This window comes from Fringilla coelebs (genome assembly GCF_963513975.1).
Source record: "Fringilla coelebs genome assembly, chromosome: 20".
NCBI lineage: Eukaryota > Metazoa > Chordata > Aves > Passeriformes > Fringillidae > Fringilla > Fringilla coelebs.
In genome coordinates this window covers 1490425-1507248 of record NC_140046.1, presented here as the reverse complement: position 1 = coordinate 1507248, position 16824 = coordinate 1490425, and the positions used below count along the sequence as shown (strand labels likewise).

At 51.0% G+C, this 16824-nt stretch overlaps 2 protein-coding genes across 6 annotated transcripts in view; one reads left to right on the top strand and one right to left on the bottom strand.

Moving 5' to 3' along the window:
• AATF (apoptosis antagonizing transcription factor) overlaps positions 1-2538 on the top strand; it is a 37250-nt gene extending 34712 nt beyond the window's left edge. Inside the window, exon 12 of one of the 2 annotated variants that reach the window (XR_014616644.1) lies at positions 845-909. Coding sequence is in view for 1 of the 2 variants with exons in the window: in XM_084218905.1 (XP_084075031.1) it covers positions 845-908 (64 nt within the window). In the remaining variant the exon portion in view is untranslated. Of the gene's footprint in view, positions 1-844 lie in introns of both variants that reach the window. The other variant, XM_084218905.1, reaches the window with a different exon arrangement.
• A 675-nt stretch (positions 2539-3213) lies between these two features.
• ACACA (acetyl-CoA carboxylase alpha) overlaps positions 3214-16824 on the bottom strand; it is a 98000-nt gene continuing 84389 nt past the window's right edge. For all 4 annotated transcript variants that reach the window (XM_084219352.1, XM_084219353.1, XM_084219354.1 and 1 more), the window contains 6 exons: positions 15462-15639; positions 14708-14820; positions 8523-8677; positions 8148-8318; positions 5619-5755; positions 3214-5381 (listed from right to left, as the gene is read on the bottom strand). In XM_084219352.1, the coding sequence (XP_084075478.1) occupies positions 5255-5381; positions 5619-5755; positions 8148-8318; positions 8523-8677; positions 14708-14820; positions 15462-15639 (881 nt within the window). In that variant the 3' untranslated portion in view covers positions 3214-5254. The remainder of the gene's footprint in view (positions 5382-5618; positions 5756-8147; positions 8319-8522; positions 8678-14707; positions 14821-15461; positions 15640-16824) is intronic.

Here is a 16824-nt window from a genome sequence, read left to right as displayed (position 1 = left end):
CCTGCCCTGCTGGCCCTGAGACTTCATTCCTGCACTTCCTCCTGGGGAAGTTTCTCTGCCATTCCCACTGGACATGGAATTCCTCCTTTGGAACTGCCAGGGAACCTCCCATGGAGGTGTCTGCAAGCAGAGCCAGCCCAAACCCAAATATTGCTGTGCTTGGAAGGGAAAATCCCATTGTGTACCCAACACAACTCCATGTGTGCAGCCAAGAGGTTTTAGGAGCTGCAGACAGAAAATCCAGCTCTTCCCTCCATGCCCAGAAATTCCTGCTTTATGAGAATCCCTCCTTTCTCCCAGCTCACGTTCTCTGCTTCGAAAATTAAAGATAAATAACACCAGCCCACTTTTCTTTTTTAATTTTTTTTTAAGGGAAATTTGCTCCTGTTATCAGGATTGCTGCACATGGGATATTAATTGGAATCTTGTTGCTGGGTCATTTTCATTGTTTTTCAAGTACTGTCCAAGAAAATGTATGAAAACTAAATTACAGCCCCACGTTGGCTGTGTGATTGAATCCTCCTCACGGCCCTGAACATCCTATTAAAATATTCAATCTTGTTTTCTTACTTGAAGAGCCTGTCTGTAAAGGGCAAACTTATAGAAACCCTCATTCTCTGGAGATCCAATATCCAGGCACACTGGAATATTTCCATATTTCTGCCCTGCCTGGGACTGGGCTCACACCAGTTCCCCCCTCTGCCTGTATTTATTAATAAAGATTCTCAAATGCATTTTTAATTACACCAAGCCTTTGCTGTTGAAGGAGTGGAGGGTTTGTGGCAGCTTTTTGCTTCCATTTTGACCTTGGCAAGTGACTTTTCCCTCTCCCTTTTTTCCCCAGGACGGAGCTGTACCGGTCACTGTTTGGAAAAGTCACAAAGGGAGAAGAAGCAGAGCAGAATTAGGGCTGGGATGGAGCTCCTGTGTTCTCCAGCTGCTGCTGCTGCCCTCAGCTGCTCCTCAGGCTGCCCAGCCTCAGAATCTCTGCTCAGAATGACCCTGAGATGTGTTAGGAAGTCTCTTTTCCCAGCCTGGCAGCGGAAGGAGTCAGAATTCTTCTGTTCTGGTTTTCAGGGTTGTTTATTTCTCTGTTACCTATAACATCCTTTCCCTGGCCTGCTGAGGTCAGGCCAGCAGTCAGACAGAGGCACACAGTCTGTTGTGTTTTATACTAAAAACTACCTGTACGTTATTTACAGTAATTTTCCAGTACCTATCACCTGTGTTAGACAGTGTTCCACCTTAAACCAATCCAAAAGTGCCAGCATCACCCAGAGATGGAGGCTAGGAAGAAGAAGGAAAAAGGACAAAACACGCCCAGATTCCCCCATTCTAAAAACCCCAAAATTCTGCTTTTTCACCCTTTGACAACTGTTATTCTCCTTAAACTCTCCTGACTTGTAATTCTTCACACAAAGCTGGTGATTTGCTCCATGGGTCCAAATCAAAGGCACAGGTGTCTTGGGCTGTGTGCCAGGGTCTCTGAGCCATCCAGGACAGCCCAGGAGCAGAGCCAGCTCTCTCCAGCCTCTGGTTTGTCCCCAGAATCCTCCCTGAAGGAGGTTTGTCCCCAAAATCCTCCCTGAAGGAGGTTTGTCCCCAGAATCCTCCCTGAAGGAGGTTTGTCCCTTCCCTTTCTGGCTGGGATGTTAAAGGGTAACACAAACCACTTTCCATGTGATAACTTCTCGCTGTTGTTGGGGGAGATAAGAGCCTGAGCAGCACTTTGGAATTCACTTATCAGCGTTCCAGCAGCCCCTGCCATCCCATCCCTGCAGGAGCAGAGGGGACAGTGCCTCCCCAGTGTCCCCAGGCTGCCCCAGGTGATGGTGTCCGGCATCGGCACAGCTCCCTGAGCCTTCCTGGGCACACAGAAAGAACCAGGGTGATTTCCACCAAGTTTTCCTAATGCTGCCAATTAACAGCAAGTGAGATCTTCCCTTCACCACCCCCCCCCCCACCAGAATATTAATTCTTTATTAATTCATGATACAGCTGCTAATTAGTACCTCCACAAATGGGCATTACACCTTAGCAAAACACTCGGAGGTGTTTTGGGGACTGGGCTGTGCAGAGGGAGGGACAGAGGGTTGTGTTAATCCTCTCCCCCAACCCCGCCACAGCGAAGAATTTCAACTTTCAGACAAACAACTTCATTTACAAGTGTGTCTCTAATTAGCTGCAGAATTAGTAAAGCAGAGTTTTCCCCCCATAGATCGGCCAAAGCCCCGGGGGAGGCTCTGGAATGGAGAGAATCGCATTTCCAATTATTTTGTTGAATTGCTAATTTAGTTATTGTGCCTGGCGTAATTGTGATGGGTATTGGGTGTGCAATTCAATTTGTTTTAAATATTTGTGGGAAGGCTGATCAGTAATGGAGCTGACCTATTTCATGGCCCAAATTGAGAGAAGAGACTAAAACAAAAAACAGCTACAAAGCCCCAGTTTGTCTCAGTTTTTATTTTGATGTCTCTCATCCCTCTTAAGACTGTTGATGCAACAAAAGGTTTACATTAAAAGATGATGGCACTTTGATCTTGGGCTTTGGAGAGCTTACAGCTTTGGTATGTCTTTTCTTGGCATTTTAATATGGAGATATTTTAGGCTAAAGAGTTTTAAACGTGATGCTGGAGTTCAGTAGGGTCTGTCCCCTCACCATCCCCCAAATTTTAACTATCATGATTCTGGTTTGAGAAATGCAAAAAATCAACTGCTGAAGTTGTGGTGGCTCATGTGGGCACATTTAAATCTCACCTTTCACGGGGACACCTCCAAAGGGCGTTTGTGGATCAGCTCCCAGGGACATCCTTTAGCCAGAGTCCTGCTGGGCCTTTCCTACTGAGCAGGGCACAGAGTGAGGCTGGAAAAGGTCTCCAAGATCATCCAGTCCAGCCATCCCTGCTCACAAACCAGCCCTGGAAGAGGGTCCCAAAGTTCTCCCACCTCAGCAGCAGTCACTGGGGTTTGGGGTTTTTTCCCTGCTTGTCCCATTGACTGTGATGTTGAAGATGACAATGGAGGATGGGAATGGGGAGTGGCCACCATCAGGCTTGGGGACAGCTGGGGGCAGAGCTGGGATGAGCTGGGACCTCGGGGCAGGGCACAGCTGACCTGGAGGGTGCCACAGAACCCTCTGTCCTGGCCTCGAGCAAAGCTCAGCTCCCCCAGGCCAGGGGTGACAGATTGCACTCGCAGCAGCAGAGCTGTAATTCATTCTTTTTATTAAAAGAAATTGAGGTAAGTGAAATACTCAGCACCAGCGAGAACCGTTCGTGCCCAGGGGCTTCCCCCACCCGGTGCCCCCCCCACACCTGGGGACATCACAGGTGCTGCTGCCACAGGGCCCCAGCAGGCCCAGAGCCCCCAGGGCCACTGCCACACCCCGATGTCACCCAACAGATTTTCCTGGAGCTGCTTTACCCCCAGATGGAGCGAGGCCCGAGCCGGTGCTGTGACACTGAAATGGGGGCTGCTCTGCACGAGGCTGTGGCAGGGTGGGCACAGGGACGCCTCCCACTGCACCTGCAGATGTCCTGGAAGAGGGACTCTGGTGACACCACCACGGGGGAATCCTGGTGACAGGGGAGGAGCCCCACAAGTCCCGGTCCTGCCTGGCTGACACATTCTCTGTCTGTGTGTCCTGCTGCAGCCCACCCTGGCATAAGCAAAAGCATCTTTGGGGCTTGTTCAGGGGGCTCTAGTGGAAAAAAAATCTCTTAAATCAAATTAGGGTTCTTAACTATTAAGAAAAAGCAAGTCCTGCAGGTGGCCGAGCTCTGCTGGCCACGGGCAGGGGAGCAGCGACCCCGGGCTGGCACCTCCAGTCACTGGCAGCACAGGCAGAAGGGCTGCATTGCACTTCAGGAGGAAACAGGGAGAGGTGAGAGGCACTGGCAGCATCATTGATTAATTCTCTCATCAAACAGCCCTTCTGATGTACCATTCTTCTGACCTACAGCCCTTCCTGCTGGACTAAAGGAGGGGCTGTAAAATCTGAAATTCTTCCAGGACCATCACTGGTGAGCCCGGGAGAGCCCAGCCCCAGCCCCGTACAGGAGCTGTGTGTGAGGGGTGGGCTGTGCTTCCTTCCAGCCCTGCAGCTTCTCTGAGCTTTTGTTACATAAAAAACATGTAGAAAGAAGTTGGGGATCTGGGCTAGCCTGGGGGGACCTGGGCAGCTGCCACCCCTTCCTGCACTCACCTGCCACCCAATTCTTCCTGACCATTGCCATGAGATACCAAACCCAACATTTGTTCACCTTCCCAGGTAAGAGTGGCCCCTCCCCAGCCACGCCCAGGCAGCTCTGGGCAGAGCAGGAAGATGGAGAAAAGCTCTCCTCAGATCCTCAGACTGAGATTTCCTTCTGCAGTTCCAGCCCCACTGGGGGATTTGGCTCTGTCCTTTCTCCTGCTCACCTCAGCTGCCTGGACCTGCCTCCTGCTGCCCACAGGGAAGGGATGAGCACTCCCCACCCGTCAGCCCTGAAAACATCAGGGAAGGGAGAGCAGAAATGCTGAGCAGCTGCACTTTGGTCTCTTGTGCCTCCTCCCAGAAGGGCCTTTCACAAAATTCACAGCCTGCTCTAAAGGAATTGGGCACAAAGGCAAAGCCACGGGGGTTCAGCCCCCAAAATCCTGCCCCCCAAAAACCTTCCCAGCCCTGGGGAGCCCGGGAGCCTTCTGGGGGCCTGGGGACAGCCCTGGCCACAGCAGCTAAAGGCTGGTTTTCCTCTACCTAGGAGACAAGACAGACATGGGACACACAAATCAAATCACCACTGACAGAGGGTGACAGACAAATCACCAGTGACAGAGCCAGGGGCTGCGGGGAGGGGACGGGGGACATTGGCACTTGTCAGCACGGAGCTGCCGCTGCCGGGCACGGGGAGGAGGGGAGGGAGGGCAGGGGGTCCCTGCAGGGCCAGGGGGTCCCTGGAGGGACAGGGGTGTCCCTGGAGGGACAGGGGTGTCCCTGCAGGCCCTGCCACGCCAAGGCCTCGCGGTTGGGAGCGCCCAGCCCCGCTCTGTTCAATAAATAAGGTACAGGAGGACGCGGGGACTCCGTTCCGCAGGCGCTCGTGTTTCTAGGTTTTCCCGGTGTCCCTGGCCAAAGGACACGCTTCCTCTGGCCAGCCTGATTTGAAACAATGAAACTGTCCCTGCAGCAGCGCTGCCGGAGCCCCCCCGGGCGGGGCCGAGCAGACAAAGGGCAGTTCCCGCTCCGGGCAGGGGCCAGGAGCAGTCGAGGCTCTTACGTGGAAGAGGGAGAGTCCATTGTGGAGAGGATCCGCACCACCTCGGCTCGCTGCGTGGGGGAGATGTGCTGGGTCATGTGCACGATGGAATCCATGGCAACCTCGGGATTGGCCTGGACCAGGCTGCGAAGAGCACAGAGGGGAGAGAGTGAGAGAGTGAGGCAGCTCCGGAGCTCCCAGCAGGGATTCCAGGGGGCTGGAAGGTGGGGCTGTGAGCGGGCACGGCCCCGGGTGGGCTGGGAGCAGCTGAGAGCTTCCTCAGGACACTGCTGGGCTGAGGAATCCTGAGTGTGTGCCCCACAGCAAGGGCAGGAGCTCTGGAGCCAGCCCTGATGCCAGCCAGGTCCCCTCCCCGCTCACCTCCTGATCTGCTTGAGCACATAATCCCTGGAGATGTATTTGATGTTCTCCTCCACCACCGAGCGAACGCCCTCCTCCTCCGTCAGCTGCTTCTCCAGCCACTCCACCAGGTCCTTGTTGCTGTCCCACAGGTAGGCCTGCCAAAATGCCACAGCTCAGCCTGGACCCAGCCCTGCCCGCTCCCCAGACTCACCCCACAGCTCTGCCCTGGCAGCTGTGGGTGACACATCTGGCTGGGCACCCCCACAAACACACCGAGCAATCAGCACAAGGTCAAAGATTATCCATTTCTTTAGCATCCTGCCATAAACGGAAGGGGATGGGGATGGAAGGGGACTAAGAAGATGCTTGGTCAGTGCTGCAGGGAATGAGCTGCAGCTGTCCCAGATAAATCCCAGTCTCCCTGGTTATCAGCTCCCCAAATTCTGGTGGAACATGGCTGACCTGAGGTGCAGCTGCTCCAGGGATTGTCCCAGTGCTAAATCTTCAGGGGAGCTGTGAGTCCCCATCACCTCCAGCCTGCCCATGCTGGTGGCCCCAACCCTGCTGGGACCCTGACCCAGCCTGGCAGAGCAGGTTGGAGTGTCTGGACCCTCAGCCACAACCTCCTTTTTGCCTTTCACAAGATCATTTCACCTGATATTTGCTAGATAGTTGGCTGTGTAATAACTCAGGAGAGTGTGAGCCCCTAACAGCCTTCTCTCCTCTCCTCTCATTTTCTTTACAAATCATTTAAGAATCGTTTTGTTAATGGTTTCCGGAAAAGCCAAGTACTGCCATTAGCACTCATTCATATTTATGTCATTTTATTTGGGTAATTAAACACAAAGCTCCTCATTTAAAGGTGCACTATCCTTCTCTGTTATCACTAACCAAGTCAAAGGCAGAATGACAATGAGCTGGGGGTGGTGACACCGTGGTGGCACCTCCTGAGCCAGACCTCTGGGACACAGAGCCAGGGAGTCACAGAGTCACTGGGGCTGGAAAAGCCTCTGAGGTCACCGAGTCCAACCATTCCCCACAGTGCCCAGGCCACCACTGACCATGTCCCCAAGTGCCACATCACACAGCTTCCAAATCCCTCCAGGGCTGGGGACTCAGCACTGCCCTGGGCAGCCCTTCCCAAGGAGGAATTTCCTTTTCCATGGAGGAATTTCTTTTTCCATGGAGGAATTTCCTTCCCAAGGAGGAATTTCCCTTCCCAAGGAGGAGTTTCCTTCCCAAGGAGGAATTTCCCTTCCCAAGGAGGAATTTCCCTTCCCAAGAAGGAATTTCTTTCCCAAGGAGGAGTTTTCCCAATAGCCAGCCTGGATCTCCCCTGGCCAGCCTGAGGCTGTTCCTGCTGTCCCTGTTCCCTGGCTGTCCCCTCCTGGCAGGAGCTGTGCAGAGGGGACACCTGCCACTGTCCCAGGTGCTCCCAGCCCTGTCCAGCCTGGCCTTGGGCACTCCCAGGGAGCTCCAGGAGCTGTGGCTGCCCCTGGGATCCTCTGCCAGGGCCTCCCCACCTTGCCAGGGAGGAATTTTGGTTGCAGAGCCCATGCCAGCTCCTGCCACACGTCAGAAACCCCAGGATTATTTTATTGCCTTTCACACGATGTCTCTGATTGTCTCAGCCCGGTGATGTCACTTCAAGATTTTGCTTATTTCATTGTTTTTCTCCTTTTTATGACTTGAAACTCTGAGTTTTGCTCCCTGCCTGTGCCCCTGCCAGGCAGCAAACATCCCCTGCATACAAAGGCAGGTTCAGGGAAGGGGGGAAAGCCCAGCCCAGGAGCTGCAGCACAGCCCCAGACCTGTGCAAAGCTCCATTTACCCAAGAATCCCAAAGCTTTTCGTTTAGGAGAATATTTAATACTCTTATTAATCATTTTTAATCCGTTTGCTTTTAATTAAGAAACAGCATGATGCTTCCCTATCAACATATGCCAGGGAGCAGATTAATTGTGGCTTAAGATAACTCTCCTTGATTGGTGTAATGTATTAGCTAACGAGCTGCCTGCTTTTGGAGAGCTCAGGCTCTACCTTGGAAAGGCTGCTGCCCTCCAGAGAACATTCCCCCCTTCCCTGGAACCCCTCGGTGTTGGGGACTTCAAAAACAGAATGAAAAAAATAGAATTAAAAAATAAAACACTGAAATAAAATAGAATTTTTAAAAAGAAAGTAAAAAAAATAAAGCAAAATAAAATAAATAAATGAAGTAACAAAGTAAAATAAAGCAACACAAAGTAAAATAAAATTAAACAAATAAATAAAATTAAATAAAGTAATATAGTAACAAAGGAGAATTAAATAAATACATAAAATTAAACAATATAAATAAAATTAGATTAAATAAAATAATAGAATAAGATAGAAAAATAGAAATATAAAATAGAATAGTATAGAAAAAATAGAATAAAATAAAATAGAATAATATAGAAAAAAATAGAATAGAATAGAACAGAATAGAATAGAATAGAATCAAATAGAATAGAATAGAATAAAAAATAAAATAAAATAAAATAAAATAATAAAGGTGCCAGCACTGACCTTGACCGTGCCCTCCACCTCGACGAACCAGCGGCGCAGCATGGCCTGGATCTGCCCGTCGGTCAGCTCGGGGTTGGCCTCGTGGATCTTGCTCTTCACGGCCTCCTCCAGCAGCAGCCGCCGCAGCCGCCAGTAGAAAAAGGTCCTGGAGGTTTTCCAGTCCAGGATGTCCTGCCCGAGGCACAGGGACAGCAGTGAGGGACAGCAGGGACAGACACACCTCACTCCCACAGGGAAACCCAGGCTGGACAACAGGAAACTCCTGCTGGCCCCTGGCAGGAGAGGGAGATCCCCCGGGATCCCACCCTGGCCCACCAGGAGCTGCACAGGGTGAGGGAGGCTCTGCCCCAGCCCAGGGCAGCTGTGGACACTCACGGTTATGGCCCCTTTCTCCTGCATCCTGCCGGGGGTGTCGTGCAGGTCAGCGAACTGCATGGCCACCTGCTGGTACATGGGAGCCAGGAACTCCTCCCTCTCCTTCAGCTTGGCCTCCAGCTCCTTCCTGTCCGCCGGGCTCAGCTCGGGGGTGCCTGCAACCACACACAGATCAAAGCCTGGGGAAACTCAGGGTACCCAACAGCACAGAGAGCTCAGACCCTGGGGTACCTGAAACCACCCTGGGGAAGCTCAGGGTACCCAACAGCACAGAGAGCTCAGACCCTGGGGTACCTGAAACCACCCCGGGGAAACTCAGGGTGCAGCTCCAGAGCTTGGGAAAGCCAAAGGACAAGCCCCAGAGCACCAGGTCCCAGCAGTGCCCAGCAAATCTCTGCTCCAGCCCGGATTTTGTGCCACAGAGACTCAGGCAAGGGCTCTGAGGGTGTTTTCACCATGGAAACTCTGCTCCATTTAAATGCCAACGATCTAAGCCATCAATTAAGTGACATTTACAGGACTTACTCCTAAAAGAGAATAATGTCCCAACACTGCTGTTCATTTAGCAGGAAACACAGACCATGGCACACCACCTTCACCACTGCAAGTTCTCTTTTAGGAGAACTCTAGGGGCTCTGCAATCACAGCAGGAAGCCAAAGCAACCCCAAGCCAACAAACCTAGCCTTAACCACTGGGCAGAAGCTTTACAGCAACCCCAGGAGGGAACAACTTCACCCAGTGCAGAATCCAAGGCTGGAATTCACTGCCACTGGGCCCAAACAGGCTCACAGAGGGTGATCAGACCAATCCATGCAAGGAGATTCCAGCACAGGCTCCTGAGCATGAAGATCAGATATTAACTTGTGCTCAGGAAGCCTCTAAACCACAGCTGGGAGCTGAGACAGCATCCTGGGGGCTCCATCCCAGGATGCTGCTGCTCCTTCCACGCCTCATTCCCACAGACACGACAATCCAGGGCTGCTGGTCCAAAGGGAGGAGCTCCCCAGTGGCCTGAGCACCCCAGTGCCTGCCCACACACCCCATGCATGCATTTTTTCAAGGCACAGCCCCTCCAGACAAAGATCTTTCCCAGGGAAGGAATGTTTTTCCTATGCCTACCAATATAAATGTTACCTAACCCTTCAGATGCAAGTAAGAAGGTTTTAATTAAGAGAAGCTCCCCTTATAAGCTTCAGAATAAAAAATTATCGATATTTCTCCAGGTTGGACTCCCAGCTCCCTGGTTCCAATGGCAGCACGAGCAGCCAGGGTGAATTCCAGCCCCTGCCACCGAGTCCAGCCAGGCAGGCCCAGTAATGATTTAGGTGAGATTAACAAATATGTCAATGTCTATTTTCTGCTTAATTTAAAAGCAGCGTCTATAAAGATTTTTGACTTCTGAACCCTGTTCTCCTGGAAGAAAGAAGGTAACAATGAGGAGGGGGGATAAAGAGTGATTATCCCATCATCGATCGTTTGTCAGGAGCATTTCTTATTCACTGCACCATTGTAAAAAGCTAAGCTCTCGATCAATCCCGTAAGCCCCCTGTACAATTAAATATCTTGGAATGGTTTTCTTTCTTTCCTAGTCAGATCTCGAGGCCTCAGGGTTTTTCAGAAAAGGCTGGGCTTTATTTATTTATTTCTCAAGGAAAAAAAAAAAAAAGGAAAAAAAGAAGCCTCCTTCCACAAATCTTATCCTGGCAAGGAGAGGGGAGTTAAAATATGGGATTCCTTTGCTCTAGAGGTACTTGACAGTTAATGAAACTGTTAAAGTTTAAATCATAGGAGCATTATAGACCTCTAGGTATGGATTGGCTGCTAATCAATAGGGAAACAAAAGGAGCAGTGCTCCCAGACACCCCATTCCAAGAGGAGAGAGCTGGCACACAGGTGGGGCAGCACCAGGAACAGGAGTGACCTTCCCACCCCGGCAGGGAGCACAGGGCAGGCTCCTGCAGTGCCAGGAAATGTCACCTTCCTCCTGGACTGCAGCTTCCCCTGCAGCCCCCCTGCCACCATGGCTCTGCAGAGTGCCAGGATGGGAAGGGGCTGGGAAACATCTCAGCTCTGCTCCCAGCACCCCCAGAGCCCCCCATGGCAGGGAGCACCCCAGCACCTCCTGCTTCTACAAGCTTCTCTCTCTTGTTTTTTCATCAGCACCAGAACTGCCTTAGCCAAGAAGGAAAGGTGCCCTGGGAAAGCAGCAGGGTCTCACCTCACTTCCACACCTGCAACAACAGCCTCACACCTGAACCTCACCTCCTCTGCTTCTGCCTTGAGCAAAACAGACACCAGACATAAATTTATTCTCTCCTGGCAGGGTGGGCAGGCCCTGGCAGAGGTGCCCAGAGCAGCTGGGGCTGCCCCTGGCTCCCTGGCAGTGCCCAAGACCAGGCTGGACAGGGCTGGGAGCACCTGGGACAGGGGAAGGTGTCCCTGATGGGCTTTAGGGTTCCTTCTAACCCCAGCCATCCTGGGATTCCACGAAATTCAGCAAAGGCAGCAAAAATGCCAAAGGTGTCCGGGCTGCCCGGGCAACTCCCCCAGGCCAGCTGGAGGGAGCTGCTCCAGAGGGGAGAGGGAAGGTCACAGGGAGCCATGCACGTCCCTGGAGAGACAGGCATTTTTGGATTGTCTCTTGTTTCTTTAAATGAGACAGGCTGTAATTGCTTCACTAAATATTCAGCAGGATTTATGTCAGAAAGGTGCAGCATGAACAGCCAGTGAAGGTCACACCAGCTCGTGGCACAGGCTGCAAATATCCTTGTACAGAATCCCTGTGATTCCCACCCTGGCCCTTCCCTCTCTTTGCTCCTGAGGTCTCATTTCCCAGCAGATGAAGTGTGGCAGGGACATAATTCCAAAAAATTCCAACCCCCAGCCCCTCTGGGAGGATATCCCAGTGCCAAGAGCCACAGAGGAGCTGAGAGAAAGCAAGCAGGACTTGCTCTGGGAGCCCTGTGATTGTGAATTAGCACCAATTTAAATGCAGCAGCACCTGCACAGGGATGCAGCCACTGAAACCAGCATCACCCACAAAACAAAGCTACAACCTGTGCTTATCCAACACCCCATGAGAGGTGGAATCAGAGGAGCAGTGCTCCTCCCAGGTTTTCCTGAAAAACTGGCAGTGGAGGTCAGTTCTGATCCTGCATCCCAAAATGTTTATTTCCAGAGAGGAACTGCTGTGCTGAAGTGGAGCTGAGTGGTGAATACTTGAGTGTTCACTCGTTATTTGGAAATTTAAAGGCAATTTTGGATGCTCTTTAACCACGTAAGGTGTGAACCAAGCCCCAGCAGCACAGACTGACCGCCCTAGGAAATTAAATAAATGAAATAAACGAAAGCAGAGGTGCATTCAGCACACAGGAACACCTCACAGGACCAGCAAGGAGGACATTCCCACTATCACAACGCGCATCAGGTGATGACTGGCTGCTGCCTTTTTCCCACAAGAAACATGGAAATGCAATAGCCAACCTTGCTGTAACTGGAGCCCTTCTGCCACTCCTCTCACCCACATTCCACTCATTTCCCTGCACCTCTGACACCAGGCACAGAATCTGGACGATGAGGCCTATTTTCAATGCATGTTTTAGTCTAATTGTAATAAATAAATAAAATTGAGCCTCTGCATTTTAAGCTGTGGCCCAAGGCTTGCAGGCTGCCCCATTCCCACATTCCTGGGTGATCCCTGCACACCTGTGGGAATGTCCCTCCCCACGTGGGACCGTGCTCTGGGGCAGGGGAAGGGCCACCCTCTCTCCCCCTGCCCCTTGCTGGAGCAGCCCAGCTCTGAGTGACACGTTAATAAACCACGGGGCTAATCAACATTTCAGCAATGGCGCTGCAGAATTGATAATGAACAGATTTATGTCAAATGATTCAATACCTGCCAGCCTCCCCTGCTCCCCCGCTCCCCGGCTGCCGCGTCCAGCCCCGGCGTGGGCCGGTGGGAGAGCGGCTCCCTGGTGCTGCTCCCCAGAGCTCCGGGGAGGGATGACAGCCACTCAGGGGTTAAAGAGAGGCAGTGAACCCCCAGCTAATGAGTAAGAATTCAGCAGGCAGTGTAAGATAAATGGAGCTTTCTCTGCTTCTGCTGGAGTCAGCATGAACTGCGGCCCTGCGGCTTGTTTGTGGCAAATGGAGTGCGCGAAATATCAAAGGGCAGTGATCCAGAAGAAGACCGACTTTGACAAATTTTAAATTGGCCAGAAAGAAAACCAGCAAAAAAATAAAATAAAAAAGGAAAAAAAAAAAAAAAAAGGGAAAAAAAATTATGCAATTCACTGTGTCCTGCAATCCTGGCTTTCCTGCTCTGGGATGGAATTAGTGGCAAAGCAGCAGCGATGATCAGCCGGTGCTGGCAGCAATTACGATCCATCTCAGGGAGATGCTTATCAGTGACTGAAGCTTTTAGAGCTCTCCCTATGTACAGTTGTAAGTGACTTGCTCTTGTGTTGCAGTCATTTTAATTAAAGTGTATGGAGTTTGCTGGGAGTAATTACCCTGTAGAGGAAGAGGGGGGAAAAAACCCCGACCAGGCTCCTGGCTCCTCACATGGAGCTGGGTTTGTGAGGCTGCTGGCAGAAACTCTACCCCATCTTTGCCCTTGTGGGTTTTTTCAGTGTCCCACAGAACTCAGGTGTCCTGCAGCCACAGAGGTGGGTGAAGGTGATGCTCTGCTCCTGCTCCCTGCAGGATTGCCACACTCCAGCCTTTGTCCACAGCATTCTCCAGGGGCTGGATCCATCCCCAAGCCACGGGCTCTGCTGGAGCAGGGCTTGCTGTGCTGCTGGCACTGCCAGGGGGGTGTGGGCAGGTGAAGGTGAACGCTGCCAGCAGCAGCAGGGCTGCCCTGCAGGGCTGTTCACCTGCAGGGCCCAGCTGAGTGCTCAGCACGCTCCCTTTCCCAGGCACACCTTGATTTCTCCTTCCTGGAGATTCCTGCTCTCCCTGTCAGACACACAGCTGTGGGAGGGGGGATGAGGGTCCTGCCTGCCCAAGGAACTCCACTGAAACCTCCAGAGAGGCTTTTCTGAGGCTCTGAGCTGGGTGCCCATGATTTGGGGTGGGCACTGTCCTTTTGCTCCTAAAGGGACACTGTCAAGTCTGACAGGGGCCAAAAGTGGGGTTTTCTGAAAATCACCTCCTTGCTGCAGCTGCAGACTTTTAAACTGGGATTTAAGTCATGGAATAACAGAATGGTTTGAGTTGAAAAGGACTTAAAAGATCATTCATTCCACTCCCTGCCACGGGCAGGGACACCTTCCACCATCCCAGGGCACCCTTCACCCTTCACCCGTTATGATTCTCTTCCCGAGGCATATCAGGAGGGTTGTTTTGTATATAAATTGTTGCCCTGCCATAAATTAAAAAAAAAAAGCCAAATAATAAAATGTAACTGCAGCAATAGCCAGGATTTATCAGTCATTTGCAGAACACTTTTCCTCCTGAAGGATCCCAAAAGGCTTTATAAATTCAAGCCATACCCACATGGCACGCTTCTCCCTCCACTGAAATGTAGTCAATTTTGGAGGTAAAAGGAGGCTCTGTAAGATTATACTCTTATAGTAAGAGCCAGTAAAGGACTATTTAAAAAGCCTATTCCCCCAAGAGAGAACATATCTGATATTAAGTGCATTTTGCTGAACACTCTGTATTTTGGGATGTTGAGTGTACAGCAGGCACTGGGATCACTCGGAGTGGTAATAACACAACCCAGCACTGAGCTCTGCACAGCCCCCTGTTCACAGAGACACGGACAGCATTCCTCATTCCCTTGGAACTGAAGAGCACACGGATGTCATTACTGCAAACTGCCCCAGACACTCAGTGACAGTCCAGCCCAAAACGTCTCTGACCAAATCCCTCATTACGTGAAATGACGCCTGCTGAAGGCTTGGCCCTCAAACCTTTAGCGAGCTGAGCAGTTGCTGAGCTGGAAATTAGGCCCAGGTATCTGCAGTGAGGGTCTGTTGTGAGATCCAGCCAATAAAATGCAATAAAAAAGAGAAATCAGCTCAAAACCCCACAATATTCCACACCCTGGGTATGCTGAGCATGCACGAGCGTCACCTCCCAGGTGCACACATGCCGTGGTCTCACCTGGTTTTCTGCCCAAGTCAGACAACAGTAAATCAAAATGGAAAGGGCTGGTGCCCAGGGCTGTGCCACGTACCCAGGCGCTCGGCCAGGCGGATGTACACGGGGTCCACCCTGCGCATGGTCTTCACCAGGTCCTTCCTGCGGAACCGGATCTCCACCGTGCCCTCGGGCTCCAGGATCCCTCCTCTGCAGGAGAAAAAAGAAAGGCACTTCTTGCACCCGACCTTGTGTCATCAGACACAGACTGAATGGTTCAACACCTGCTGGGAAGCGTGGGGAGGGAGACAGAACAAAGGGAGAATGTTTTGTTACTGTCATATTTTCTGAAAAATCCCTTCGCCAGGATTCCTTCTCCTGGGAAGCTGAGAAGCCTCAGAGAAAAATGAAAACAATAATTATCTCATTTGCTTCTCCTGCGTTTTGCTACTTTGGAATGCAGTTTAGAGATTGTTCATCCAACATGTGAATTGTTTTTACTTAATGACCAATCCCAGTCCAGCTGCGTCAGGACTCTGGCGAGAGCCATAGGTTTTTCAGTAGTATCTTGGTAAGCCTTCTGTAAATATCTGTAACATCTATATTGTTTAGTATAACATTCTTTAACACAATATAATACCATAAAATAATAAATTAGCCTTCTAAAAACATGGAGTCAGATTTTCAATCCTTCCTCCATCCGGGAGACTGGAGGAATTTTTAGCTCCGGTTTCTCCAAGTCAAAAACGCAGAGGAGGTCCCACATGTCCAACCCCACAGAAAGCAGCTGTCCCAGGCCATGGGGAGCAGCCCAGGCAGCCCCAGGTGTGGCTGCAGCAGAGGCTGTGTACCTGCTGTCCCTGTCAGCATACATCTCCATGTGCCTGGGGTTGATGGTGGGGTCGATGACCACCCAGGAGCCGCCGCGCAGCTCGCCCTGCGGCGGGATGTAGATGAGCACGGGCTGCCGGTACTCGCGCAGGCCATCCACGATGTAGGCTCCAAACTTCAGCACCTGGTCATACATGTCTGGGGAGGGACACACAGACAGTCAGACATGGCTGGGGTGGACAAAGAGACGGTCAGGAATGGATGGGATGGACACAGAGATGGTCAGACACGGCTGGGACAAGCACAACCAGCCTGGAGTCACTGCTCCACACCAGGTGCCCTGGGGATGGATCCATCCCTGCCTTCCCAGCCCACAAACATTCCCACAGTTTGGGGAATCAGCCTGGGTACCTCTGCACTGCCCAATTTCAGACTCACTACCCAGACCTCTCCCACAACTCATGTAATGTGAATAAAATGCACCTAAGGGCAGCAGAGCTTTTCCAGATCTTCATAAAAATGTGTGTGGAGAGGGATGGGGAACAGCACTCCGCTCTTCCTCCATTAAAATTTGTTTAAGGCATTTTGCTCAAAATTAATAAGAACAACTCCACTGTGTAAAGACAGTACATTGAAAATATCAGCCCCAAAGGTGATTTAAATAAAAGAGAAAAAGGGAAGGCAGAAGAATTTCTATGAGATGATATAGTTTCTAATGGATACAGTTTGTAATGGAAACGGGCACTCTTGAATATATATATTTTGTTACATATAATTATATCTACAAGTATTAAATCAAAATACAAGAAATGAAAAATAGTTATTAGGCTCATCTAGCCCACCTCTTTGTTCACACAGGACTGTTTCTCCCACAGTGCTTTTGAAAGCTCCCATTTAGAAACCCCAAACAATATTTCTGCTTCTTTAGGGGCATTTCCACAGCCAAACAGATGAGATTTCCCTCAGAACTCAGCCAAACTTCCCCACCCTCCCCATTAATCTCATGTCATCACCCCTTGTACCACCCTACCCAATGTCTGCTCTCCTTCAGGCTCACTACAAACAGCAGCAGGATTTTCAGTGGGGTTTGTCCTGCTGCAGGTATCCATCCCTCCTCCCTCTTCCAACCCCCTCCATCATTTGGGTTTTCTGCTTGGACCCTCCCAGTTTGCCTCATTTTTTCCTGGCCATTAAAATACCAGTGCAGAGAAAATTAAGGTTCTGCATTTATGTACCTCACACCTGCTGCAACAGGAACAGTCTGGGAACACTGACACACTGTTATTTATCTACAATCCTTCTGTCCCTCGAGAAAAGCCTCATTTCTGGGGAAGAGAGAGACCCCAGCCAAGGTGCCTTTGTCATTTAACCCTCATTTTAGTG